This window comes from Vidua macroura, chromosome 5, assembly GCF_024509145.1.
Source record: "Vidua macroura isolate BioBank_ID:100142 chromosome 5, ASM2450914v1, whole genome shotgun sequence".
Taxonomy (NCBI): domain Eukaryota; kingdom Metazoa; phylum Chordata; class Aves; order Passeriformes; family Viduidae; genus Vidua; species Vidua macroura.
In genome coordinates, this window is record NC_071575.1 from 20,512,348 (window position 1) to 20,540,028 (window position 27,681).

The 27,681-nt window shown below is 52.4% G+C and overlaps 2 protein-coding genes across 4 annotated transcripts; one reads left to right on the forward strand and one right to left on the reverse strand.

Moving 5' to 3' along the window:
• The first annotated feature begins 324 nt into the window (after positions 1–324).
• On the forward strand, positions 325–17,492 carry LGALS2 (galectin 2). Of its 2 annotated transcripts, none has more exons than XM_053978075.1 (6): positions 325–557; positions 7,090–7,226; positions 12,605–12,709; positions 15,757–15,839; positions 16,051–16,210; positions 17,313–17,492. In XM_053978075.1, exons 2-6 carry the CDS (start codon positions 7,134–7,136, stop codon positions 17,457–17,459), a joined length of 588 nt encoding a protein of 195 aa, XP_053834050.1. In that variant the 5' UTR covers positions 325–557; positions 7,090–7,133; the 3' UTR covers positions 17,460–17,492. The 2 variants fall into 2 exon arrangements, with proteins under 2 accessions (XP_053834050.1, XP_053834049.1); XM_053978074.1 differs by lacking the exon at positions 325–557 and adding an exon at positions 567–688.
• A 1,608-nt stretch (positions 17,493–19,100) lies between these two features.
• CDC42EP1 (CDC42 effector protein 1) lies at positions 19,101–27,324 on the reverse strand. Of its 2 annotated transcripts, none has more exons than XM_053978633.1 (3): positions 26,989–27,324; positions 22,627–23,511; positions 19,101–21,583 (listed from the first exon to the last, which is right to left on the reverse strand). In XM_053978633.1, exons 2-3 carry the CDS (start codon positions 23,069–23,071, stop codon positions 20,787–20,789), a joined length of 1,242 nt encoding a protein of 413 aa, XP_053834608.1. In that variant the 5' UTR covers positions 23,072–23,511; positions 26,989–27,324; the 3' UTR covers positions 19,101–20,786. The 2 variants fall into 2 exon arrangements, with proteins under 2 accessions (XP_053834608.1, XP_053834609.1); XM_053978634.1 differs by lacking the exon at positions 26,989–27,324 and adding an exon at positions 25,594–25,630.
• Between the last annotated feature and the right edge of the window lie 357 nt (positions 27,325–27,681).

Below are 27,681 nucleotides of genomic sequence, written 5' to 3' on the forward strand. Positions count from 1 at the left end.
TGTCCTTTAAAAGGACACGGGCCCGCCGGGCGCGGCGCCTGCGCGGTGCGCGCCCGCCTGGGCCCAGGAGCGAGCCGGGGTCGGGTGCTGGCCAGTAATAAATATAAATATCAATGGCACCAAGTGCGGTCCCCTGCATTGTACTTTAAATAGCAGCTGATCTTCTGACAGTGCCTGGCCTGGCCCTTCTGCCTGGCCCAGCAGCGTGTGGGGCGGGCGGGGGACGGGGGTGGCTGGTGATGCTCCAGAAATCGCTGGAGCGTTCCAGGAGAACAAGCTCCGTTTGTCCCCGCTTTCCGTGTGGCTTTGGTGATCTAGGCCAGCCAACTATGGCACCTAACAGCGCCTGTTTTCTCTGCTCCAGGGGTCCTGGCAGGAGCAGCACGGCTTCTCCCCGCCTCGCTGCTTGTGCAGTTTGCTTTCCTGCTCTTCACGTCCCGAGCGCCTGTGTGAGGGGTGCCCGCTGAAGGCGGCGGCGGGGCTTGGGGCTGGCGCGGGCCAGAGCGTCGGCGATAAGAGCACAATGCAGCCCACAGTTCGGCGCTCCGGCCTCTGAGGTGCAGACAGACGCCTGAGCTCAGCGCTCCCGTGCTGGGTTACTCATTTACAGCGCTAATCCCACGGCTGACGAGGGAACTGCCCTGTTGTCACCCCTAATGGCTTTTCCTGATGGATAGACATTGTCTTGGTAAGGGCTTTTTGGCCATTGAAAAGCACTTTTTGGCGCCTGAATGTAGTTCTTTTTTTAACTGTTACTGCCTTGCATCACAAAGCCCTTTTAAAGTGCCTTTCATAGAAAATTGCAACATCCTTCCCCTTGCTGTGTTCAGGCACGTTTTACACAGATTATTTTAATCGTATGAGTCAGCCTTGCCTGTCACTATTCCTTTGATTTTTCTGAGAATCCTGAAGTCATCTCTAGGAGCCCTCCAGGTCATGTACGATCTGCATAGAAGGCACGCAGCGCTCTATCCCCCACAGCGATGCCTCCGAATGAGAGGTTTCGCAGGCTGGTGTTTTACACAGCCCCCTTTTGCTGAGGTTTCGGTCCGTCTGAGTCTCAAGCGTGTTTGTTTTCTTTTCTTTGGCAACACCCAGTGGTTAGCAAGTCCAGGACGAATGGAAAGCTGCGCCTCTTTTCGGCCGGTTGCAAACAATGGCGAGTGAACTCGTGCATTTCAGTCCTGTCAGCGGCGACCTTGCTTTTGTTTCTCAGAGATTTACGAGTCTCTTTCCCCTTTGGTACATCTGCTTTCCAGATAACAGGGACCCAAAGTGCAGCCAATGGAAAAAGAGATCGGAATGTGAATCTTTGCTCCCTGTAAGAGCGGCTAGATGATGTGTGAGGAACAACCTTTCTCCCCTCCATTTATTTTTACCGACAGCTGGAATTTTAAGCTAGGTTTGGACGGAGTGAGGCGCTCCAAGTTGTAATTAACACTGCTCCAGACGGAAAGTACTGGAGCTATAATTAGCTCGTAGCCAGTTGCGGAGGAAAGTGATGGCGTGCAAGCCAGAAGCCTGGATGAGCACAGCTCATGGGATCAGAGCATGGCCCTGTGTTGGCACAGGGATGCAGTCCGTGGTTGTCAGGCTCTGCAGCACCGCCCGCAGAGGGCACCAGCAGGCAGGGGAGCGCCTGCCTGAGCAGCCCGGGCTCAGTGAACACTCCTGCTGCTTGCGGCACTCGAGGGGAATCCCAAACGGGCCAAGTCCCTCTCCATCGGGAAGGAAAGGCCTCACAGGAGCGGCCAGTCTGCCTGGGAGAGGGGGTTTTCCCTTACCAGGTCGTCTTCTGCCGGCCAGAACCACCCTGTCACCCAATCTCTGTTTGTTTGGTTTCTCTGCTGTGTGTTTATGTGAGCCCTGCGATGTTTTTCAGATGTGCCTGTGTGCGCTTCCTCCTGGGTCGTCAGCTGTGGCCCAGGACGTAAGCTCCCCTTTCCCCATCAGATTCCTCTTTCTTTGGCAACGTGTTCTGCCAGAGACGTTTCACTTTCCTGAAGTTTGGCACTGTGGTCTTTTGTTCTTTTTTTTTTTTTTTTTTTTTTTTTTTTTTTTTTTTTTTTTTTTTTTTTTTCCCCTGTTTGTTTGTTTGTTTTCCTGCTCTGGCTGACTCCAGCAGCCAGTTCCTGGGGGGTTGGCTCAGTTTTTTACTCTGCTACTTTCTCTTGGAACAAGCTGGCAGCACCTCTCCTGACATCACCTGGGACCATGCACCTCTTTACACAATCCTCTGGATTTGCAGCCCTGCCATTCCCTGACCTTGGCTAATCTCCTTCCTTTTGCAATACTTTTAAGCACTTTCCCAGCAGAGGGTTGCAATTAGAGAGGCAAGTATAGAGTTGCATACTTCTCTAGAGGGAGAGCAGGTTTGAGCTCCTTTAATCTAATAGGAAATGTCTCCTTCCCTTTTATATGCAGCACTTTCTTCTATGCACTCATCCACCAGGATTGCTCCCTTCCATTTCTTTCAGCAGTTTCCCTTTCAGCTGTAGGAAGACCTGTCCCCGGTGATCAAAGGCATCCTTCTGCAGCTACAGGAGCAGAATGAGGAAACAGGATGCTGCATAAGGGATCAGAAAACCTGCTGGCTAAATCTCTGCAATTAAGCATGTCTTGAAGCAAGACTCAGGAAAATACTCAGCTAATCTTGCTGCCTCAGTTTCCCTGGTTGTTAGCATGGGGGTATAATTTCATTTTCTTCCTTTGGGGAATGGCCTTGACCTCTGTACACCAATTTTCCTTTCCGTATCGGTTCTGTCATTAGAGCAACTGGCTCAGCAAGACGAGTGAGAGAAGCAAATACCAGAGTTAGAGGTGAGCTGTGCACCTCCCTGTTTCCTTGTGTTCAAGCCTTGCTTCCCAGCTCAAGGAGTGTCTTGATTCCTTGACTGAGCAGGCAGCGGTGCCCTTCTGTACAGTGTGGGGAGTGAAAGTGTCTCCTTACACCCTGGGGAAGGCTCAAGTGGGTTTGCTGATGCTGATAGCTTCTTTGTAACAAAGTCCGGGGCATTTGGGGTGTGCTCTGAGACTATAGGAATGCTCTTACTCCTGAGGAACTCTGTCTGCAGCAGGCAAAGATTAAATAAAACTGATGGGACGGAAGCCCTCGTTGTAGGTGTGGCTTGGGGGGCTGGTAGGTTTTGTAGCTGGACTAGTTGAACAAGGAGAGGAAGACCTGCCAGGTTACAGCGAGCTGCTTGAATTTATGGGGCTGAAGTGAACACTGAGGGCCCTGAGCCCGCAAGGGGGAGCCTCGATGGAGTCATTCACAGCGCTGCTGATGAGATCAGCTCCACACTGGAACAGATCCATGACCAATACTATGCACTCGATGCTCGGGAGTCGGCAGAGGCACTGGAAAACGCGAACAGATGCACCCATTCTTGCTTTACCTCTTGCTTGCAGAGCTGCAGCTGGCAGATGGAAGGGGCATGATTAGAGAGCACAAGTACTGGGGGGAAAAAAGTAGTTCAAGAGCCTGGATTTTGCTGAGATACAGTTTGGCTCTAAAGAACAACAGGAGGGAGAAGGAGAAAAACCCTATTGCAAAGGCATTTTTCATGGGCACCCAAGCGTGATCTGAGCAGAAATTGGCAACATGAAGCTAGGCGTCCTGAAGCAAACCGAGGAGCCCAGCTGCAGCAAATCCTCAAGCCTGGATGATGAGCACATCCCCGCATTGCGGCGAACACGAAGTGTGACTTAGTGAAGCGTTTGCTGGGGATGTTTAATGTAGCAGCCGCCCGGGAGCTCAGAGATGCAGTCGTGTGCAGCATCTCTTTTCCAGCGCAGCTCAGGGAGGAGGCATTCCTGCTGCAGAGTGCCCCAGTGCCGAATGCACGTGTACTCATCTGTGCAGCTGGCTCAAGTGTGGCATGATGAGCTTGAATAGATGGGTTTTGGCCCAGGCTTGAAAATCCCCCATTGCCAGCAATCTCATTTTGGCTGCAGCTGCCTCAGGTTCCCTAGGAAACTCCGGTGCTGGCTAAAGTCCGGGCTGTGAAACAGCAGGAGGAAGCAGTCTGGTGGCGCCCTCCCTCCAGCCTGGCTGCTCAGTCTCTGCCACTTGGCACTACAGCCAGCTTCTGCCCCGCTGCTGGTGATGGTGAGGAGCAGCAGGGCAGAGCGATCCCATTGCTGGGGCATGGTGGACGTGGAGCTAGGAACAAAAAGAAAACTGTGACCCGAGAGGAGGGGTAGGGAGACTCTGAGTCTGCATATGCAGATTACCCAAGGATGGACCTGGCTCTTTTTATAGGCTCCTTTCTAGTCCCTCTGGCTTCATCTGTTTTAGTAAGTGCAACAGGAGCAGGACTGGCCTTGAGCATTGCCTCAGGATGATGGCTCATGCTGTGCAGTTGTTAGCAATCCCCCTGCCTTGGTTTTGAGCAGTGCCCTGTACAGCACCCAGACACGGCTGGGGGACAATTCTCAACAGAGCCTTGTTGCCATGCTTTTAACCCCATGGATGGGAGCTGTGTTCTGCTCCTTGGCTTTTGGGCACAAGGGTGAAACAGCTACACTCTGTAAGCCCAGGTCCTCCAGAAGGCAGGTTTTTGAAGTGCAGTCACCTGCAGCCTGTATATTTATCCTCTAATTTTCCAGTGTTTTCCTTGTCGAAGATTGGGGAATGTCATGCAACAGGTCGTGGGTGAGTGTGTGGGATGGAGGTGTCTGTGCCAGACTGAAACTGGGAAATGCTCTGTCTGCTGGGTATGGCTGACCTGTGGGTTGTGACTCAGTGTCCAATACTCCATGCTATGCATCATTGGCTGCATTTGACCTTCTGTCATGTGGGGTGGGTGAGATACTAGGAGAAAATGTTGCCCAAGCAAATGAGGTCAGTGTGGGGGCCCGCATCATCCCAGATGCAGGGATCAGACAGGCCTGGGCACACAAACACGTTGAATTTTCCTCTCTGGCTCTCCTGCCTGAGGCCGGCAGAACAAGGAGCCCATGGAACACATGCTTCTGCAAGAACTTCCCATGCACACACACCTGTGTCCTATTTCCCCTGCCACCCCAAGTCACATCAGGTTTGGGAGCAGAACAGGGGCAGAGCTCATGTATCCCCCATTCAATGTGCTGCTGACCGACATGTCCCCCAGCCAGAAGAAGGAGCAGGTGCATTTGACCAGCCTCTGCTTTGTCTCCACTTGGAGGGGCTGTGTTCAAGCAACTCACTGTTCCCCTCAGCTCTGCAGGCTTTTCAAAGGCAGTGTCCACATTCTGGATCTTGCTGCAACCATCTTGCACTTTTGCTGTCCCTTATGTGCAGCCCAAGCCCCCTAATCTTGGAGGTGGGGAGACGCTCCTAGCAGAGGCTGTTCCTCTTTCCACGGAGATTGCTCCTCCTCGAACAGAGCAGCTTTGCATCTGGAGTAGCCTGGTTCCCAGCAGCGGTGCTCCGGCTGAATTTCAGAAGGATGGTGTGTGCTGGGATTTGATAGGGTTAAAAGCTGTGGTGTCACAGCAGGGTTCAAGAGTGGGCTATGAGACTTCTTCCCTCTGACTGCTGTGCTTCTCCTGCTGGTGTCCAGAGCTAGTGCGAGGCACTCTTCAGCTCATCCTGAGCCAGCTCTCAGGGAAGCTGTGTCTCTGACAGAGCTGTTCAGGAAAGATTCCCACCCCTTTCCTAATGAGGCTGAGTGAATAATAGAGATGTTCCTCAGGGATGGTGTTGTAAGCAGTGCTACGTGCACGTTCAGGGACAGAAAGCAGGTCTCCACTAGCTTTTCCCTACTGTTGTGCAGCAGACTGGATGTGTGTCCCATCTTGACAGAAGAGATAAGAGATCTGCCTGCAGATGAGAACTTGCCTGGCAGTTGCAGCCACCTGTCCTCACATTGTGCTTATCAGATCTCCCGGCTTGGGAAGTCTGTTTAAGTCTGTTTGTTGGCAACCGTGTTTGAGACTATTCAGCCTGGGATATGATAAGATTAGTCTGGGGTGAGTCGCACTGAAGGCATTTAGTTTCCAATACTCTTTTCTCCTCTCTGGAGCAAGCATCCTCCGTCCAGGAATCTGACTGCAATTAAAGCCTGGTGTTTGTTTTGTTGATGGGGGCTTTCCAGGAGGGGAGCAGCACAAAGAAACTTGGGAGCAGATAGAGGGACATAGCAAGGTTCTGGCCCCTGCATGTTGCCAGTGGTGAGGAAAAAAAGGACAGCAGGAAAAAGCACAAACTGGAAGGAAGGGAAAGAGAGCCAGAGAGAACAAAGAGCTTGGAATGACTGCTGGGAATGCAAAATAAACATCCACTGTGCTCAAGTAAAGGCTTATGTACTACTGGCTACATGGGTCAGAAACAAGAGTAGAGGCTCATGGGTGCAGTCCAGGGAAGGGACAGGATGCTTATATGGGACAGGGGTCCCATAGTGCTGGAAAGGGAGACTAGGAGTCCCATCAGTGCAAAGCAGTCACTGCCCTGCTCCCTGGAGTATCTTGAGGAGATTAAATATCTCAGAGCAGTGCTGTGGCCCAGCTCTTCCCTTGTGTCTCACTTTGAAGGTCCATGGGTTCAGGTATTTCTGGTGCCCTTCCCCCTGGAAAGTGGGAGAAGAGGAATACAGAGAGTCATTTGTGTGGGCCTCATCTTTTCTTAGATCTCCTTCAGATGCCTGCAGTTCCCTCTTTAGATGCCCATTTCCTGCACTGAGTCAGTCATTTGGGGATTTGGACTCCCTTTTTTTGGGCAGCTTTCCTTTCCCATGTTCATCTGGTTTGGTTTTTACTGTTTCATTTTGCAGTGCCATCAAAGGGAGTTTGTTCAAGCTGATTTTGCAGCAACAGATAGTTTTGACTTGACAACCCCTTCCTTTGCAGACCTCAGTCATGGCCTTAGATCCAGGGTGGGTTGTCCCTTCAGATGCTCTCAAAGTTGATGTGTGGTAAGGTGGCTTGCTGCTTCCCAGTGGAGATGAAGGATACTTGGCTTTAGTGACGTGAGCATGGAAGAACAGACTTTTTTTTTTGCTCCCTTACTTTCCAGCCTATGAGCTGTTAATTCTTGTGGCTTTTCAAAACTTGCTATTTCTCCCTTAGCATTTCTTTCTCTCTCTTTTTTTTTTTTTTTTTTTTCAGTGGATGAGCCACCATTGGCATTGTGCCTCGTGCGTGTGACTCAGATGGATTCTGCTTGTCTGAAAGATTCCTGCAAGTCCTCAGAGTTGTCCAACCTGCCTGGCTCAGTGCTGGAAGCCATGAGAAACACTCTGAAAGTGAGTCCTACAGCCTCGTTGTCCCTCATTGTGCAGGATGGAGGCTTGGCAGTCACTCTCACTTCTTGCCCTTGCTGTGCTGTGGGGTTTAATTCAGGATGGCTGCTCTGTGGAGGGAGGTCCCCAAGGACCTTTTGTATAATGGTGCAATGCTGCATTTCTTTTTTGCTTATTCTAGTTCCAGCTAGCTGGTCTCATACTGTCTCTGTTGTGGGAAATGGTCCCCTTGAAGTCAGTGAAGTTGGGCTTGAGACATCTTGGAAGTCCCATGGCTTCCACTGCAGGAAGACTTCTCTTCTTTGAATGCCTCTGGTTTTCAGACTTAATAGGACCCACCAAGGGCTGATTTTTTCCAGAGGCACTAAATGCCTCAGTCCCTCCTGCTGATAGTAGATGGTGTGATGAGAGATCAGCATCTTTGATACTCCAGCTGTATCAGCTAGGGGAGTACAGCTTCCTTTTAGCTTTTTGCACAGGTTTGCAAAGTGATTTGATTTGATTTTGTGGCCATGGAAACTTTAAGATGAGAATCCAAACAGGAGGAGTTGATCTTGGGTATGAAGTTGGGTATCTGTACCTCAATTTCCTCATGTGAGGAAGCTGCCATTTTCCTTGCTCAATGGTAAGATAAAACTGTTGTAGATGTTAATCTTTTGGTCGAAGATGCAAGTGGACCACAAGACCTCAGGAAGCTGATCCTTTGTGGAGTGCTCTTTGGAAGATCCTTTTCCCATTAAGCTAATAATGATCCCAAAAGTCCCAGAGAGAGAGAGGCTGTGAGCTTTCTGTGCATCTTCTCTTTTCCAGTAGGGAAGCTTTCAACACAAGTGAATTATTATCTCCAGGCGTGTTTTTGAAAGCCTTTCCTACAACCTGCATTCCTGGCATGCACCTATGAGTGAAAGAATTAGAGAAATAAAGTCTGGAAATGGAACTGGGTGGCATGTCATCGGTCCTCTGACCTCCTTTCTCAACCCTCTGCCAGTTGTGTTAATTCTCCTGCCCTTCAGCCAAGCTGGGAACCCAGAAGACATGACTCACCTGGCTGCTTGGGTTGATAAAAACGACCCCTTATCAACCAACTTCCTTGCAAATGAACCACCTTTCTCCCCTTCCCCGTGCACAGCTCAGACCACACAGAAATGTTTCTACAGACTTCAGAGCTGCCTGAGAGAGACATCCCCTGCAAAGGTGCAAGGACATAACTTGGAAACCATCCATCAGCGCACATTTGAGCTCCCCCATGGAGGTGGGAGATGCCAGCCACTGTGGCACCACTGCCCTTCTGATAGAGGAGGGAGAGAGATGGAGTCTGAGGCTGTACTTGTTCCCTGTGCTCTGATCTGCTCCATTGCTTGATGCAGATTCCCTTTCTCACTGCTGCCTCTGGCCCTGAAGAAAGGGCCAGGGTGGTTTCCCCCCACATTTTAGTTCTTCAGCTATCTTTGTCCTTCCTCCTCCTCTTCCCCCACATCCTAAGGAAGAGAAATTGCACCCTACAGCTGAAGAGGGGTGATGTTTGTGGAGAGCCTACTGGATGCTGGTGGCCTCTAATGTCTTGCCCTCTGGTTTAGATCATGGATACTTCCACAGTTTCCACAGGTGCTCTGGATGATGCACTGAGTGAGCTGAGGCAGGAGGGATGGCAGGAGATTAACCTCTAGTCCTTTGTTCCTTCCCGTTTTACTTGATCTGAATGTGGAGACCAGTGCTTTCTCTAGAGGAGCCATCCCACTCTGGGTAACATCTTAGGGAGGAGTTTAGTGCTCCTGGGCACTTTTTTCTTGTGCTCATCCTTGCTTTGCCTTCTCCTGCATCTCCTGGACAATTCTCTCCTGTACACACCCTTAGATCCACAGACCTGCTTACCCAGTTTCTTGCTTACCTCAGCGTTTGGCTGAGGTAAGTACACTTTGTTCTTTCGGTCCTCCTCCATTAGGAAGCTGGCTGACTTTCAGAGCTCAGGGATCAGTTGGGTTTAGGTTGCAGCACTCTTTGCTGAGAAAACCACCAACACCTCTTGACTAAAGGGGAAGCCAGTCCTATTCAGGAATTTCTGTACTGGTAGGTGGAGGGCTGAGCATCTCCATTAGGAGGTGGTGGAAGTTTCTGCTTAGTTGTATCCTGAGCCCTGGCCTCTGAAAATCCACCCCACAGCCTTCTAAGGCAGGGGTCATTCCCCCTAGGCTTAATGAAGAGAGGAAATCAAAGCAGAAACAGGACTTAATCACAACTGCCATGAGGAACCACAACCAGGGCCCAGATGAGGTCAGAGAACACAGTTTAAATCAGGTCACTGCTTGAGATTTATTGTGTGGAGTTTTTTTTTTCTTTACTCCTGCACTGAAATCTTTCCCCAGAGGCTATTCAAGGAAATAAATATCCAGTGGAAAGGGACAATAGCTTGCTGTGGAGTACAAATTATATGAAGCAGTAGGAAATAATAGCAGAGTAAGCAGCTGCTACTCCGAGAAAGAATGCATGGTTGATCTCTCCAGCTCCCTTTGCCTTGAGCAGACACTGATGCCTGGTCCAAGGCACAAGGCTCCCTTGGTGCCTGGAGTGCAATGTGGGACAGGTTCCTTATCTGTACTGCAGTGTCATTCTCCAGTGCCACTTCTTTGGTGCCTAGTTAGCACCAAGCCTTTCATGAGGGTGCTAAAGGGATCTCTCTTCTCTTCTTGCAGAGCTTGGGTTGATGTGAGGACAGTGGCACATGCTTCCATGCACCTGGCATGGCTGCCTTGCCTTCCTCTATCTTCCTGATGCCTTCTGGATTGAGCATTATCTCTGGTGGTGACCTGTGTCAGTCCTGCAGGGGACTGTTCATAGCTCACGTTGTCTAGAGAGAATGTGTTGGCTTTCTCTCCTCTGAGGCCCTTGCAGCCCTTCCTCAGAATACTGTTGAGAGAGACAGTAGGGGTGATTTTGACATGCTGGTGTGGATTCTGGGGGCTGTCTCTGCCACAAAAGGCCTGAGAACCCTATAACCACTGAGTCTACCTTGGCTGGGAAATGGGGAAGTCTGTGGTTTTCCTCAGGGCTTCACACCTAGCTGGCTTATCTCCTGCCCAAATAAGAGAACAAAATAAATACTGCTGCCAGCAACGATGCTGCTGAGGATCTTGGCAGCCTGCTGGGGAGGGTGGCATTCAGTCTGTTCTCAACAGCTGTGTGGGTGCCCTGTGGTTGAGGAGGCAGCTCTAGGCTATGGTACATCAGGTGCTGCTGTCTGGAGGCACTCCAAGGGTCCTGAGATCCTGTTGGTACTCCTAGTGGCCTGAGATCACCTCAGGACTAGCAGAAAGGCTGGGAAAGATTGTTGACCTCAAAATCTACCATGTGGGACTTCTGCAAATAGAGCTGCTGCATTTTATGGGGTGAAAGGACTCTGCAGAGGACCTGCCCTACCATTCTACTGGCTGAAAGCCAACATGCTTGCATTAGGCTCTTTCCTCCTTAAAACATGTTTGGGGTTATTTTGTTTTCTCCATGCAAAATTGCAGGCCTGCCTGCTCCCTGTTGGAAGCTTGCCCTGCCCTTGGGTTGCATGTGGCCTCCACCCTCACGCCAAGTGACTACCTGTTGGGTCTTTGCTGTCCCTCTGGGAATGCAGCAAATGCTCCTCTGGGATGTGAACATGGTTGTCCCATACCAGTACAAGCGATGTGAACATGGTTGTCCCATACCAGTACAAGCCAACTGCCCTCTGGCCTGGGTAAAAATCTAGGGGGCCCTGCAGGGGTGCTCCCAATCAGGTACCCTATTATAGGATCATCTCTCTGGGGAGTGAAGCATTCCTGGATCTTTTGCACCAGTGGCTGCCAGCTTCCACAGCTATTGTTTATGTTTTCCTTACTGCACAGATCCTCCAGCTCTTTTGCAGATGCTCTTTAGCCGGATTTCCTCTTTCTTTGGGATTTACATTCCCATGCTATCATTGTTTCCCCAGGCTTTCTGCTTTGCAGTGTCAGCAGGGAAGTATCAACCTGCCCCTGTCACACTCCTTTCATCATCCCAATCGCTACCTCCAAAATTCTCCAACTGCAGTGGAGAATTTTGACTCTTCTGGGGTCCCTAAAGTCTCATCCTCTTCTGATGTGGGGAGCACATACCCCTACATGAGGGAGACCATCTGCACAAGGCTGGTGTCTGACCATATGGAGGCTCAGCTCTGCAGACGAAGGAAGTCGCCAGTGCTGGCAGAGTTGCTGCCTGGCTTCCCACTATTGTTCCCAGTGGCAAATAAAAGGGGGGTGAACGCCCCTGGTGAGCATTGTAGGAGGGGGTAAATGTTATCTTGATAAAATCTCATGGCCCCTGTCTGAGCAGCTCATGCCTCTTTCCTGCTCGTCTCCCTCTCTGCGTATTCTCACATCCGTGGTACTTGTGGCTCTGCACTCAACTCTCTGCACGGGGAATTTTACTCATCCCCAGACAGAATCACAGAATGGGTCAGGTTGGAAGGGCCCACAGGGGTCATCTCCTCCTTGCCCAACATCCCTGCTCTAGCAGGATCGTCCCAGAGCACATTGCACAGGATTGCATACTGATGGTTCTGTAATATCTCCAGCAAGGGAGACTCCACAACCTCTCTGGGCAGTCTGTTCCAGTGTGCAGTCACCTGCACTTCCTCACATTCAGGTAGAACTTCCTGTCTATCAGTTTCTGCCTGTTGCCTCTTGTCCTATTGCTTAGCACCATTGAGAAGAGTCTGGCTCCATCCTTCTGACACCCTCCCTTCAGATGCTGATAGACATTGGTGAGATCCCTTCTCAATTGTCTCTTTTCAAGGCTCAACAGGCCCAGCTCCTTCAGCCTTTCCTCATAAGAGAGATTCTCCAGTCCCTTCATCATCTCTGCAGCCCTCTGCTGGATCTGCTCCAGGAGCTCCATGTCTCCCTTGTACTGCTGAGGAGCCCAGAACTGGACACAGTAGGAGACACATGCTGCTCTCCCTCTCAGGCAGCTGTAAGGAAAGGGTTTGTAATTTGCAGCATATACCTTAAACAAGGGCTTGGTGGTGAACTTGTTGCAGAAAAAAAGTCATGAGTGCCTATGCACAACCCATGAAGGAAACAAGGTTTCAGTTTTGGTTCAGTTCAACTGAACCAAAACTGTTCAGGTTTTGTTCATGTTCAAGTTCAACTGTGGTGTGTTGGATAAGAAGTGAACTACTGTGCAAGTGCTAGAAGTGGAGTCACAAATGGGACACTTGTTTCTTGAGGTACTTGTCTCACACAACCCCCAGAACAGACCCCTGGTGACCATCAAATTAAGATTTGAGTATGCACAAAGGCAGAACCATGCCTACTCTGTCCTCACATGCTAATGTGGAACTGAAAGTAATTTCTACTTTTGCTTTTTACCCAAATAAGGGACTGCATAAGAATTATTCAGGAAATAAAGTGAACTGGATGAGACCCACCATCAAGAAGCCCAAGGCACAGAAGGACCATTGGGAGGCTGCTAGATCCATGGAGGTGACTACCTTCTACTTGCCCTATCTTGCTTCTTCTCCTCCTCTCTCTTTCTCTCTCCCTTCCTTTCTCTTTTCCATATAAGATTCATTTTGTAAAATAAAGTCGGCATTCTTGAACTGGCATTCAGTCTCCTTTCCGCCTTAATCTGGGCAGACAACTTCAACAGTGAATCTGAACATTTTAATTAGCATCACCATTTTCTGACCCGAAGTCCTGTTCAACAGTTCCGAACTTTTAATGCTCTTCCCTCCTGGTGGGAGATTGACCCTCTGAGGGAGATTGACCAAGCCTTTACTGTTACTTTTACTGTCCCTCTGTGGGTGACAGCTTTCTCCTGCCTGGTGTGCCCAGGTTGTCTCCCTCTGAGAGAGACCGAAAGAAAAACGGTTATCAAGGGTGACCAGTGTAAAGCTAAAGTTTTACTCCTTCCTGGAGAACTTTGGTAGTTGCCTCTTTCCTTCAGGGGTGGAATGGGCATAAACTAATTTGATAATGTACAAGCAATAGCTGATCACATTACTAGTTTGCAGGTTGAATGAAAAATGGGACGAGGAAAAGGTAAGTTGCCCATGAAGGGTAAGAAGGTAAAGTTATTTGTGCAGTTTTGGGGGTTGTTTATCTTGCATGCAAAAATCAAAAGCTTCCTGCCACCTGAAAAGGGTTGCAGATATAAAATTTATGAGTTTGAAGTGAGAAAATTATGTTCTTAGAACAGCATTTTCTTTTGAGAAAGGGACACAGGAGAAATTGTAAAAACTAGTAGATATTACTTTAAATAAAAATGAGCAATTAGAAAAGCTACTGTCTGCAGCTGAAATATGAGAAAAATAGCTGTAGAAAAATCTAGGTAAATTACTTGATAAAATCCCACATGAATCATCCTCTAATTCAGTCCAGCACATCTATAGGGTGGTATATTGTGAGGATCCTGAAACATGGGATGGGGATATTGGGTACAATTATAATGATTTAGAGGCAGACTCTCACCCTACCCCAAAAGCAGTAGAAGTTCATCCTTTAATTGAAACTGAAACGGTGGATAAGGGGAGTGGAGAAACCCACACTACTGTTTAATATGTTTATACCTAATGAAAATAAGCCATTACTGCTTGTTTGCTTTTGCCTAAGTCTGTAGAAGACCCCCTTTTCATGAGTATATTTACTAAGACTGGAATACCCAGGACACTGTTCAGACAGCAAATCCTTGCTCCCCAGATAAAAAGCGAGTTACTGTGCAATTTAGCCAGCCATTCAATTTTGCTTCAATATTTGAGAAGGAGACCCTGGGCTCTGTATTATCCCTGGGATGGCTGCAGGACAGCAGTGTGATATGAAGGTGTGTACAGGTGTGCTGTGGACACAGCAGTGTGGTGGGAAAGAGACCCAGTGCCAGAAAACACCATCCCCAGCACAGGTTCCTGCTGGTTCCATGCTCAGCCCTGGAGGTTTCACCAGCAGTTTCAGTGTCCTCCAGAGCAAACAAATTTCCCAAGCCTGCTGGAATTTTATGACCCCTTGCTCATGGGAAACACCTCCAGGGAAGAAGTGCTGATCAGCACTTCTTTCTTCAGGATGTTTTAGGGAAGGGTAGAAGCTGTCTACCAGCTGTCTGTGTAGCAGCAGGAGCACTCAGGTGCTCTCTGTAGGGCTTGGGAGTGGGACTGAGGGACAACTGGTCTCCTGAGCCTTGACCTCCTCCTCCATCTCCCTTTTCCACTTGACTTTTGGAGACTTACAAATCAGGGGCACTGTCTACTGACTTACATAATAGCTCTTACCTGGGAAGAAGACAGCAGGGGTGATACTCTCCTGTGAGGACAACATTCCTATATCTAAGGGTTAGGGAGGATGGGACTATTGAACCTGAAGTGGCCTGGTGTGTGGCTCCTCAACCTAAAAGGTTTGGGTCTAGATAGTGTTTGGATGAGAGGTTGCAGAAGAGCTGCCACATAAGGGTATTGCAATCCACACAGCTGAATCTAGAGCCACAAGAAGAGAAGGAGCTTGGATGCCACTATGTCACTCCTGCAGAGGACGCTCCATAACTTGTGCCATCTAGAGGGAGTGCGTTGGTTGTCCTCTCCTCCAAGCTCCTTTGAACCCTTCCACGGAGGACTGTGGGGAAGGATGGTGGAGACCATATTTGTCTGCTGGTATGGATTTTGGAGCTGCCCCTTGCCACAAAAGGAAGGAGCTGGGATGTTCTTTTGGGTGAGCTGTTACATACAGGAAAGAAGTGAACATGCTGGTCACACTCCTTGGCCAGCTGGGAAGATGTTTGTCCTATCTCATGTCTAAAGTAGCACCCCTAAGGGCTGTGTGTCATAGTCCTTCCACTGGGAGCCCACCAAGGAAGCTGGGATTGCTTTTATTTCCTGGAATCCCTAGTGAGAAGTGTACATATGGAAGTTTTTTCCTAGGATCAAAGTCTTCTGGCTTAATAGCAGCCATTGGAGCTTTGCAGAGGCAGCAGTCATGTTAATGTGTAAGCCACAGGGAAGTTTAGATCTTAAGGTCCTATGTGCAAAGCATTTCTGAGCTAAACTGCTGGTGTCTCCCTGCCTGGTTACTCTGCCCTCTGAGGAAAATGCCTGTAAGCGCTGCTGCTCCTGTCCTCTGTCACCCAGGGTCCTCAGCTCAGCAAAACTGAGTGAGACTGGCGAGTCATAGCCACTCTCACCACTTGCATTTCTTGGGCAGCATTGGCTTTTCACCAAACCCTGGGCAATGCCCCTCTGCTTTAACCCTCTTTGTGTCTCTGCTGTCCTGCTTTCTCTTCATTCTGCTGAGGACAAGCCAGTTTTTACTTCCCCTCTCTCTGATGTGTCTTCTCTCTTGCGGGTTTCACTCAGCCCACTCTTCTCTCACAGAATGAGAAGTTCACACAAGACTTGCAGCATGGAGGGTTTTGTCATGAGAGAAGCACCAGCTGAGAGAACCATATGTTCTCCTGGCTGGGATGCCTCCAAGCAGCACCCTCTCAATTGCAGTGGCAAGTCAGGAGGAATGGCTGAAGGAGCCCCACAGACTATTTTTCTCTGCCTTAGGGAAATATTGAAATCTTAAACCTGAATATGAAGCCTGGGAACACCCTGAAGGTGAAGGGCAAAATATCTGCTGATACTGTTGGGTAAGTACAAAGAAACCACCTTGGCATGCCGGGGTTGAAGTTGGGCTATAGAGGAAAGTGGTTTTCCAAGGTTGCCAGATACAAAAGAGCACATTGTTATGCCACCTGCAACACTGATGGAGGAACTGGGCGCAGAGATATATGTGGGATCTCAAGTCTTCCAAGACCCTCTCCTGCCCATGCATATGACTTTCCTCATGCTCATTTATAGCTTCAGCATCAATCTTGGCTGCAGCTCAAGAGATCTGGCATTTCACTTCAATCCCCGCTTCAATGAGTCTGTCATCGTCTGTAACTCCAAGTGCTCCGATTCCTGGCAGACGGAACATCGTGACCGCCACCTCCCTTTCTTCAGGGGTTGCACTGTCAAGGTGAGGGTGCCAGCATGGGGTGTGTGTGATGTCTGGGGGGTTATGGGGTGCGAGGGGAAGCCCCTGGTTAGCAGATTCCCATACCGTAGTTTTCCCGGTCCCACCCAATACCTCCTGCTCCCTCACAATGGCCCCTCTTCTGGGTTTTTGGTCCTGATTGCCATTTCCACTCCTCTTTCAAAACTGCAATGCTGTTTCTGGGATTTTTAAGTGAATCCTGTCTGTCTCATGCTTTGTAAGTGCTTCCTTGCCCCTCCATCTGTCCAGCAGGTACCTGGGGCATATATGAAAGTAAAGGGAGTCTCCAAGAAGCAGGGTTTGCTGCTGTTTACCTTATTTCTCTTCCTCCTTCCTATGTAAACACAGGCTTTACGGCAACCCCGAGTTTGGAGCAATGTCCAAAAGCCTCTCCCGGAACTCTTCTGTCCTAATTACTCCTGGATCCATGCTGCCAATCTGTCCTTTCTCTCTTCCTGCCAGGGATGCTGTGCTAGTTGCTGCCTCACCTTATCTGATGTCCCAAATCATTAACAGGGCTGCATTTAGGAGTAGTCCGGTTGCTATAGCTGTGGAGAGAAAGCTTGTTTCCTCAGACAGAACTAGCTCTTGGGGAATGGGTAGTGAGGTGATGGCTTTGGGGAACATTGCCTTTAGTTTTCAATGACCAGTGATGCATTCTTGTCCTGTCTGCTTGTGCATGCTTATCAGCAAAGCTCCTTTTCCTGTGTCCTGGTGACCTGCTGAGGACATTGGGGGGTCAGGTTTATTCTGCCCTGTTCAGAGGAGAACGGTGGTGTACACATTCCATTTGCTTTGTGAAGACATGTAAAGACATACCTGGGTTTAGCTGCTCTGAGTTTACAGTCTGAGTAGCTGAAACAGCCTCAGGAGAGATCCTGTCCCCAGTCATAGTCTGTATTCCTGCTTAGACCCTTGATATCAACTGCTCATTTCCTGAATCACCCTCACCTCAACCCCCAGCACCTTGCTTAAGATTGTAGTGGACAGTCTTATGTAACAGTCAGGCCTTTTGCCTAAATGCTGACCTCTGAATACCCTCCTTGCCCCCAATTCCTGCCCTTCTTTCTCTTTTTTCTCCCAGTTCTTCATTGAAATGCTGTCAGACAAATTCCGTGTGAAACTGCCGGATGGTCATGAAGTGTGCTTCCCCAACCGGCACGGCTACCGCAATATCAACTACATAAGCATCATGGGAGGCTTAAAGATCATCTCCTTCAAGCTGAGCTGATGGGCACTGCTTCCTAGCTCTAATAAAAACCCAAGCCAGTAGAAGACTGCTTGTTCCAGCTGCTTTGTTTTCTGTAAGAGCTTTGTGCCCCTGTGCAAGCCACTGACAAAGTCCAAGGTTCTCCCAGCAATAGGAAAGAAGCCATTGTTGGATAATGCCAGGTACCTTCCAGGTCAGAACAGCTGTGGGCTCAAAGGGATAGTAGGTAGGCCTACTACAAAGCAGGCTGTAGGTGGGATCCAGGATGGGGACACCATACGATTGCTTGGGAAACGGTTGTGTAATCTTTTCACAGAGCTCCATTACTTCCTGCAGCCCAGCTTTTGGGAAGGGGGGATAGTGAAATGGGAAGGAAGGCATAAATGTAAATGAAGTGGCATTTGATGTGGGAAGGAAGGCATAAATGTAAATGAAGTGGCATTTGATGTGGCATTAGGTGCTACAAAAGTGCATAATTAAAAGGTGGCATGGACAGCACAGGTGTGCCCCCAGCCAGCATTTCTGCCATAAATAAGGGATTGTGTCCAACTTTCCCTTCAACCTCACCTCACTTATCTGCTGGCACATTCCAGTCAGGTTAGCCAGTACTTTGACATTTCCACAGCAGATCCTACTCATCAAAAATGGGGCAGGGGAGGCAGTGGGATTTGGACTAAGTTATGTGGCTCAGTAGCTCCTTGCACAGGACTACAGGCAAATAGTCACAATTAGTGGCTAGCGGCAGTGTGTTATTTTTCTCGGCCCCGGTCATCTCCCGAGTGCCCGGCTTGGGCTCCTCAGCTTCTCGTCTAGGCCGGCGCTTGCCGCGACTTCCGGGCACTTCTGCTTCCACGCTCCGGGGTGGGCTGCTGGCCACGCTTTGCCATCGGCACGAGGGAGGAAACGAAGAGGCAGGGAAAACGTCCAAATCCGTCCGCGTGGCGGCTGGATGTTTTATTGGCCGTGGGAGCCGTGATGGAGAAGCTGCAGCCCACTCCCAACCTCATGTGGACGAATATGGCGCTGGGGCTGGGGAGCTGTGGAAAGATATAAGGGGAGGGATAGGGGAGGGGAAAGGCCCTCCCACCCAATGAGGGCAGATGCCATGGTGATGACATGACCACGGCGACCAGTGGGAATGTGGCAGGGGTGGACATGGGGCTTTGGGGCGAGTGGGATCGTGGGAATGGGGTGACGGACCCAGAATCCTCAGGAGTGGGCAGGGAGTTGTTACAAGAGTGGCAGGGGGAAGCTCCAATGGCAGGCAGCCTGGAGCTAACCATCGCAGGGGGGGAAACATGGGGGATGCACAAGGGTACACAGATACACAAAGATCAAAGATCAGAACCCCTAATCTGAACCCAAGCCCGGGATGCAACACCAATTATTACATTCTGCTGCTCTAATTGAAAAGTATCTTGCCAGCCCAAAAGTGAGATTGATGTGTGACAGCAAACACTGGGACACTTCAGGCTGGGTGGGAGGAGAGCAGAGTAGAAGAGCATCTTACAGAGAGCCTGGACTAAGGCAAGGTGGCAGTGTCCTTGCCCTCTCTTTTCACTTCCTTGCTGCCAAAGGTGGAGGGATTGGTGGCTGGGGCTTCAGCAGACACAGCAAGGAAGACAATAAGGTCACAGCAGCTAAGGGGACACACCAGAGAAGTTGGTATCAAAACTGTTTTAATAAGGACAATAATAAGTGCATGGGATACAGAGGGAAGGCAGAAAGGATAATTCCACAGATATGGGTCTTTGGTCTTGTGTTATGGTCTGGGAAGCAGAGGGCAGAGAGGAGCTCATCCTGAGAGCCCAGGTCCCCACCCTGGAAGGTGCAAGGGAGAGTAAGGCTGATCCTGCTGGGTACCAGTGGCCAGACCTGGGGACTTCCTGAAGCTGGTGCCTGCCCTGATTTGCTGGTGGTGGCTGGCATGAGGCAGCCCCCTGGGGAGGCTGGGGAACATGGGCTTGCCCTTAACCTTGGTGGCCTGGCTGCAAGTGGCACTTCCACGTGCAGCATGTGCACACCCTGCAGCTCTTTATCCTGCTCTGAAGAGCTTCCTGGCTCTTCAACTTTCCTGGGTGGCGGGGTGGGCTGCATGGGAGCAGAGTCCTGCAGCCATGGCCCAGCATCTCCTCCCACTGCACACCCCCTCCTGTCCCAGAGAACAAGGGGGGTCCTGTGAGGGTCCCTCCAGTGACCTCAGCCCCCGAGCATGTTGGCTCCACACCATGGCACAAAGGCGCTTCTATGAGGGCCAGTTTGCACACAGGCCAGCGTGGGGGACAGCTCATTCCAGGGTGGCTGTGTCACCCAGGGCCACTTGGCAAAGGACATCAGCCACGGTCCGCATGACCCTTGGGAAGGGGTGCGCTGCAAAGAGGGATGTGTGTGTGGGGAATGGGGAGGTGGACAAGGAGACGCAAACTGTGCCACCACCACGAGGATGGTGGCACAAAGTGAGTGGCTGCAGAGGAGTCTCCTTGTTCTGAGGCAGGGGGAAAAGAAGGGATTTTTAGGGCCTGAACTGAAGAATCTGGTGACCTGACAACCTACCTTTGCCACCAATCGGCCAAGAAGTTTCTCCCCTCTCAATTGCTGAGGGGAGTGGGAGTTAGGAAAGAAGCTGTCCTAAGTGATGCCCATGCGCAGGAGGCAAATGGAAACATTCCTGATTATTTCTGTGCATGCTCTCACCTCCTGAACACCAAGCACACAGCTTTTTTGGGGGGGGTGGGGGGCAGGGGAAAAGAGAAAGCTCAGCTCTGTGGGGTTTGCCTGCCCCTTGGTACCCCAGCTGACCTTCCCCTGATAGATGTGCTATTCTGAAGTGTCTTGCACCAGCTGGAGCTGGGGAAACCTCATCCCCTACATGCCAGAGCTATCAATGGGAATATCTCTGGGGAGGCATGCGTGCCATTGCAGAGGATGGTTGGGGACATCAGTGTAAGGATGGAGTATGTCCCCAGACATGCCGGTGGAGCTAGGCTGAGGGTTGAGAGAGAGAGGGTTCTGGGGAGAATGGGATGGACTAGGAAGGATTTGGGGTTCCTTTGGCACATGGGAATGTTCCTTTGATGCCTAATGGCCGTGAGGCTGGAGAAGGGATGCTATGCCTGGCTCTGTGGAGCCCACTGGCCCTCTGCAGCAGTCTGGCCCAGTCCCAGGGAGCCCCCCAAGACATGGGCTCTCCTCCTGCCCTCCCCGGCCTGCCCAGTGCCCCCACTTGGCAAGGAGATCGCCCACTGGGTCTGCTGGTGACATTGGCACCAGCGGGTGGGGCACAGGGAGGAGGGCAAAGACCCTGGCAGCAGTGTCTCTGGTGGGGCCTGTGATGGGCAGGATGGCTGTTCACACCTTGACTTCATCGTCCTCTTCCTCCTCCTCATCGGCATACTCGAAGGAATTGCTGCGCCCCCCTCGGGCACCACTGTAGCTTTCCTGCAGGCTGGAGAGCTTGGTCTCCTCCTCCTCCTCTCCTTGGTTCCAGCTGGCCTCGGGGGACTGGCTCTCCCTTGTCACTTGTGACCCCCACAAGCTGCTGCTGGGGCTCTCCCACGGGGTCTGTGTCCGGGCCTGCCGGGGACCCTCGCCCTTCTCCGAGCTCCGTGGGGTGCTGGTTCCACCGTAATGGCGGGCCAGGACCTGGGTTGCTCGGTCAAATTCTCCAGCTTCAATGGTGCAGTCGTTCCACTGGCCTTGCCATGGGGACCCTCTGGACACTGCCCCTGGCCCCGAAGCCCAGACAGAGTTCGCTCCGGCGCCTTCAATGGCATGTGCCTCTCCGTTGGCATGGACCGACAGACCCGGCAGTGAGCTGGCCCCTGACAGGTTGCTCTGCCTGGAGTGGTCCCAGAAGCTGGGTGCTGCCTTGTCCTCTTCGTGGGATGCAAGCACTGCTGGAGGGACCCTGTCCTTGGTCCCCTCTTCACACAGGAGGTGTGGGCCATCCTCCCCCACCTCGCTCCCATTGGTTTCAGAGAAGCTCATCACCTGGAGGAGCTCGCTCATCAGGGAGGGCCCCAGGTCTAGGCGGAAGGACAGCAGGGAGTCGGAGCGATCCAGCTCATCTTCCCCAGGACAGATGCTCTCTTGGGCCTTTTCCAAACGAGGGACACGGGGGATGGTACAAAATCCAGACTCCAGCCCTGTAAGGCAGAAGGTATGGCTGGTGAGGGAGGAAGCCTGACTTACTTCTGCAGGGGAAAATGGACACTGCTGACAAAGTGGCTCAGGTCATGCTCCTGTCAGTGGCACTGGCCTCTAAAGGACAGGTCAGTGTCTCTGTGGACATCTCCAAAGCCCAGAGTTCCAGCAGAGGGTCTCCAGGTGGGCTCTGGGCTCGGTAAGATGGCAGTGGGGGCTGAGTCAGGCAGGTGAGACCAGGAGATGGCAGCATTGCCTCAGCCTGCCTTTCCCTCTGAGCCTGGCCACCTCCCCTGGCTGCTGCACGCACCCCAGATCCAGCCCCCACCCTGAGACCTTCTGCTCCAGACCTCCCTCCCTGGGGAAAAGCTGAGCACAACCGCACAACCCAGTGCTGTGAGGCTGGAGAAGAGCCACACAGATGTCCTATCCCGTCCTTCCCACAACCCTTCCCCAAAGGGCACCCTGGCTGGCAGGGACGGATATGGACACGGTGGGAGAAGGGTGGATGGAGTCCCTAAGGAGCAGCACATGGAGATGTAGAGGTTGGCACAGCTAGGGCAGGGTTAGAGCATCTGTGTGGAGGTGGGGAAGGCCAGGCTGTGGGTCCCCTTGACCTCACAACCTTGGAGTGGGAATTGCTCCACTGTCCCAGCACCTTTTTGGCTTCCTTGGGGAGGCTGCTCAAGTGAAAGGTGTAGGGCTGAGGGTAGATGGGGGGGTGCTCCCTTACACGAGCCTTACAGGCTGCCAGCTGTATGGGGCTACAGGACAGGGCCAGAAACAGAGAAACCATTCCTGCCCCGCTTTGAGGGACACCCTGGGAGGAGACCTTCCAAGGGCAGGAGCAAGGACTGTGGTTCAGAGCAAGGTTAGCATTATCTGCTTGGAGGGATTGTCAAGATGGGACAGTCTTAAATATCCCGTATCTCCTTAAAACCCTAAGTTCCTCACTGCGGAGGAAACTGAGGCATGGAGCAGTGGAGGAGGGCTGTAGAGGATGCTCAGTACCTGGGCACCAGCCTCTGCCTCACGCTTCACTCACCATAGGCCTGGTGTGTTTTGGAGAAGCTGTTGGAGGCACTTTTGAAGGAGAATTTGCTGGTCAAGCCCCGGCCACCGCTGCCTCCATCATACATGCTCTCATTGAGCTGTGGCAGCGACACGGCGTTCTTGATAATGGGCGAGATGGCCGGGGGGGCGGGCGAGGCCCCCACCTGGCCCCCACTGCCCCGTCTCTTCAGCGGGCTCCGGCGGACGTGCCGCAGCGTCCGGGCGAAGAAGTTGTTGGGTTTGGCCGTGTCAGCCCCGCCGTGGTTGCTAAGGAAAGAGGTGTCCCCAAAGACGTCCCCGCCGCGCCCCACGTGCATGGTATGCCGGAAGTCGCCCAGCGGCGGGCTGATCATGTCCGGCGTCAGCTCTGACTTCAGCCGCCGCTTGCCGTGGGAGCCTGACACCCAGCTGAGCACTGGCAGCTTCCCCAGGCTCATGTTGCACCCTTCACCCTGCCTTTGAAAAAGCTCCAAAAATCAGCCCTCACCAGGCTTCCGGCACTGGGGTGGTCTGTCACATCCCCAGCCTCCCCATTGCTTCTGCTCCGATGCTCTTGGGATAACAGTTCACGTCACTTTGGCTTTCGGCAGGTTTCCTGCTTCCCTGCACTATGTTGCGCTCATGAAATCACCCTCAGAGGGTATGTCCTCAGTGCTGAGGACAGTGGTGGCTCACAGATGTCCCTAGGGGGTGTCTGGGTCACCCCCTGTTCTGCAGAGGTCACTGGAAGCTGTGTCTGGTCGTGGACTTAGAGGCTAATCCACTGTCTTCTACTGCCGCTGGGCGAGTGGGAGCCAGTCATGGATGGGGCAGCAGGCAATGAAGACAGCTTCAGGTGGACTGGCAGGACAAGAGCATTGGTCCCCTTGCTGGCCACCTAAACAAGGCAAGAGGAACAGTGAAGCCCTTGGACAGGATTTTCCCAATCCCACTGGCTGTATCCACAGAACTCCCCGAGGCAGCGGCGAGGTTGCTACTGGCTGCCCCCTTATCTTGCCCTTCTTCTGGGGAGGAAGATAGAGGCTTTCCTCCAAAAACATTTCTCCCTCACCTTGCTGACCTACCTCAGTATGCCTTAGTTTCCCGTCTGCAAAGCAGCTTTGCCAGACCCACGCCACAACACAGGTTGAGGATTTCCCTCCGAGGCAGAACCTCCTCCCAGAGCAATGCCCTGCTTGGCTGCCCCAGCTCCTGGGGCGAGAAACCTCTCCCTCCTTTTTGCTATTCAGATGAGCCCTTGAGGAGAGGGTGAGGCCTGTGGCCCATGTGCTTCTCGGGGAGGAGTGGTGGGAAGCAAAAATGCAATATTTGTATATTGCTTTGTTTGTCCTTCACTGGCTGGGTCCCCGGGTGCTGGGCAGACATGTTGGAGAAGCAGGGATTCGGCAGTGTGGGGAGGTCAGCTGCTCTGCAGACAGGGGAAACTGAGGCACGGCAAAGGAGGTGATTGCCTGAGGCTGAAGGAGAAGGTGGAGTGGGTGCCTGCACTCAGGCAGGTCCCAGGGGCACTGAGGGACAGGCAGGAAGCAGCAGCTGGATGCACGGCAGGGTGATGACCTCTCAGTCAATGGGGAGGACTCTCAGATGGGCAGATCCCCTGTTGGTGTGCATAGCAAGCATGAGAGGGTGGGTTGGGGAAAGGAAAGGATTTGGTTGAGGGGCATCTCAGAGTGTCGGTGGGCTGAGTAGCCAGCTGGGGATGTATTCTTCCCTGGGCTCAGTTCTGTGGCTGGGGCATCAGGACAGAGCTGAGTCCCTCCAGCAGGGCTGGCTGTGGAGGACAGCATGCCAAGAGGTGACGCAAGAGCCTCACATCTCTTGATCTCCATGTGCTGGGACCCCTACTGCTGCATGGCTTCCCCTGCCATGTTCCCTGCCTCTCCTCCTTGTGCGTGCATCGCCTTGGAGCAGCCAGGCAGTGCCAGGATGGCAAAGGCTCTGGTGAAGGGGAGTCCTGGACATGAAATTGCTTTCCTGGCTGGCTAGATGCATTTTTGCTTTGCCCTGGCCTTGTTTGCTCACCTGGGGCCTCTCTTATCTGCCAGGGGTTAATGACTGGGGGAGGGAAAACAAACCTCCCCCAGCAGCGCCCAGCACTATTGGCTGCCTCCCCAGGGTGGCAGTGGCCTCCTGGGGTGGCAGTGGCTGGTGGCAGCAGGGACTGAATGGTGGCAGGTTGGGTTCCTGCTGGCCCCCAGCTCGTGCAGCTCATGTCTTCCTCCTGCCCACAGACGCCATGCAGTGCAGCCTTGCAGCCAGGACAAGTGGCAGACAGGCACGTGGCAGATTTGGGGTGAGGGGACAACTGGGGAGCTATTTCCTTTCTGTGGGCAGAAGCCCACCCATACCTATTGGGTCAGGGCTCTCCTGGAGTGCAAAGGAAACTACCAGGGTGGTCTCTGCAGCACAACTGGGGTCTTGGGACCACAGGAAGAGAGATGCACCTATATTTTTGAGCTGTCCCCAGGATCTCCCAGGAAAGCACGTGACTCTGGGAGAGGGGATTAGGTGAGCTACAGCACTCAAGTTTTCCCTTTCCTCTGCACATTGGAGCCCCTGAGAAACCCAAAGTGGGGGCTGTCCCCTTTAGCATGTGCTGCACCAGCCAGGGCTACTCTGTGGGGGGACCCTCCTACCCTGTCCCAGATCCCCCACACAACACGGCTGCCCTGCACACCCCTATGGGGGACATCACACCTTGGGATGGGGTGGGGAGGCAAGGAAAAGGGGGGGATGTGGGAGGAGAACATCCCCTTGTTCCCTATCTGGACAACTACTGAGTGAGGGAGTAGGGTAGAGGAAAGTATTTCTCCTTCCTTGTCTCTTGGTCACCACAGGGAATCAAGCCAGCAACTCCCGGCCCCTGGCTCTCCTTGCCTGCTGGCAGGGAGCAAGCGCTGGGAAGAGGAGGGAGGGAGAGAGTAAGGGAGGGAGTGAAGCAGCTGGTGCCCAACCCTACCTGGATGGTAGGTTTCTGGCAGGCCTGTTGGGCTTTTCCTTCTTCCAATTTCCCCCTTTCTCTTCTTTCCTTCTGCCCCTGGTGTGGCTCCCTGCCCCCTTTGAGCCCTCCCCTTCACCCGAACAGACTCCTCCATACCAGGGAAACTCGTGATTCTGTGGGCAAAGGGTGACCTGTGTGCTGTCCTTTCCTCCACTGGGCAAAGGGACCCCTCTGCCTGGCCATCTCTCTGTCTGGGTGCCACTGCTTCCATCTGGCAGCCCCTGGTGTTCGCCAGTTCCTGGCACAGCAAGTCCACAGCCCACCACGACCTCCCCTTCCCTGGCATACTCTCTCTGGTTCCTGTTTTGCCTCTTCTGGGAAGCCCCCTGCCTCAAAGACCCACCACCTCCTCCTCTTCCCAGCCTGGGCTCCCCCATTTCCCCCTGAGTTCAGCTGGTTACCACTGGTTTTCCACTAGCTGGGAATGGCCAGAGCTGTTCTGCTTGCTGGGAAGAGCGGAAACCAGAAAGGGGGGGAAAAAATCCAGATGTCTAGTTGGATAGGGCTGCTGAAAGCAGCCTCTTCCCTCCCCCAAAGGGGACATACTGCAAAAGGGAGTGAGAAATTTGGGGTGGTCTCAACAGCAGGAAGAGCGGGTGGAAATGGCTGTGGGTGGCCAGGAAGGCTTTCCCAGCCTTCCTGCGTGATGAAAAACCTCCCTTTCCCCGAAGGAAGGGAGGCAGAGTTCCCCTATTGGGTGACTGCTTTGAGATGAGGAAAGCCAGCAGGGACAGGCTTTTGGGGAAGGGGGAAAGGGGCTTGGCTGGCTGGGTTGGGCCTCTTTCAGCTTCCCTGGAGCAGTGCCGGGCAGTAGGCAGACGCCTAAATCTGGCTCCTGTGCTGCTGGCTGCTATATATACACATAGTGATATCCCTGTATAACAAGGATATTTTTCCAAGCAGGCATTCTGGGACATAGAGGGAGGCTGGAGCTATGGAGGTGGGCAGTTTCCAGCCATCCCTTCCCTACCCACTTGTGAAAAAGTGCTCCCTTTCTTCCTCCATACCCCTAAAATTGAGGTGCCGAGAGCCTGTGGGGCTTTGCGGGGTACCCAGAGCAAGGTTTGGGAGACAAGCGTCCTCCTGCCTTCCCCCATCCGTGGGACCGTCTTCTCGCTCCCTTTCCTTCCCGCCTCTGCCCCCGTCCCGTGTCCCCTCTCCTCTCTCCCAGTTTCCTGTTGCATTCCTGCTTTCTGCTCCCTTTCTTTTTTACCATCCTTCCCGTCTCTATCGCCTTGCCACCCCTCCCGCTTCTCCCCTCTCCAAACACTCTCTCCACCCTTTTCCTTCTTGTCCCAACACCCCCCTACCCCCAGCTCTACAAACTGATGAACCAAAACTTTCAGGATTTACCTCTTTCGAAACACGGTTATTATTTTTTCCCCGTCTTCCAGACGAAAAGTTGCGAGACACTCTCCACAGGCCCCTGTAACTTGTTCCAAGGATTATCGGTGCTGTGTTCCGGAACGGAGTGGGGGAGAAAGGGGAGGCATTGCCCCCCTCCTTTTCCCACGGCTGTCCCCCCAAGGCTGGCTCTCCCAGGCTGACGCCCTGATGCCACGGGAGAGAGGGAGCGAAGCTGGCGGGGAGGGGACGTGGGAAGGAGGAGGGCGGGCTGCAGCACTGCTGAGCCAATCCTCGACTCGGCAAGGAGACCAGAGAAAATGAGATTTATTCCAGCTATCCAGGACAGAAAACTTCAGGAACTTCTCTGCCGCTCCCCTCCTCCTCCCCGCTTCCCCGGTGCCATTTCCCGTCTGCCGGCATTGGCTGCCTCCCGCTCCCGGGTGCCTGCTTCAATGGGTTTGGGGGAAGGGGGAAGGCCAGGTTGCTGTCTAACCTGGTTAGAGGAGCCCGGCTGCAGGGCAAAGGAGAGGGGTTTGAACCCCGTGTGTGTGTGACCCCTCGGGTATCACATAGGGTCCCCTTATCCCATATTAGATAGGAAGTTCCCAGTGGTGTAGCACTGCCACTCACGACTGGGGTCTGCAGGTGGGTGGTCATACTGGGACCTGTGGATAGCACTGGGTTGGGCATTATCAGGAG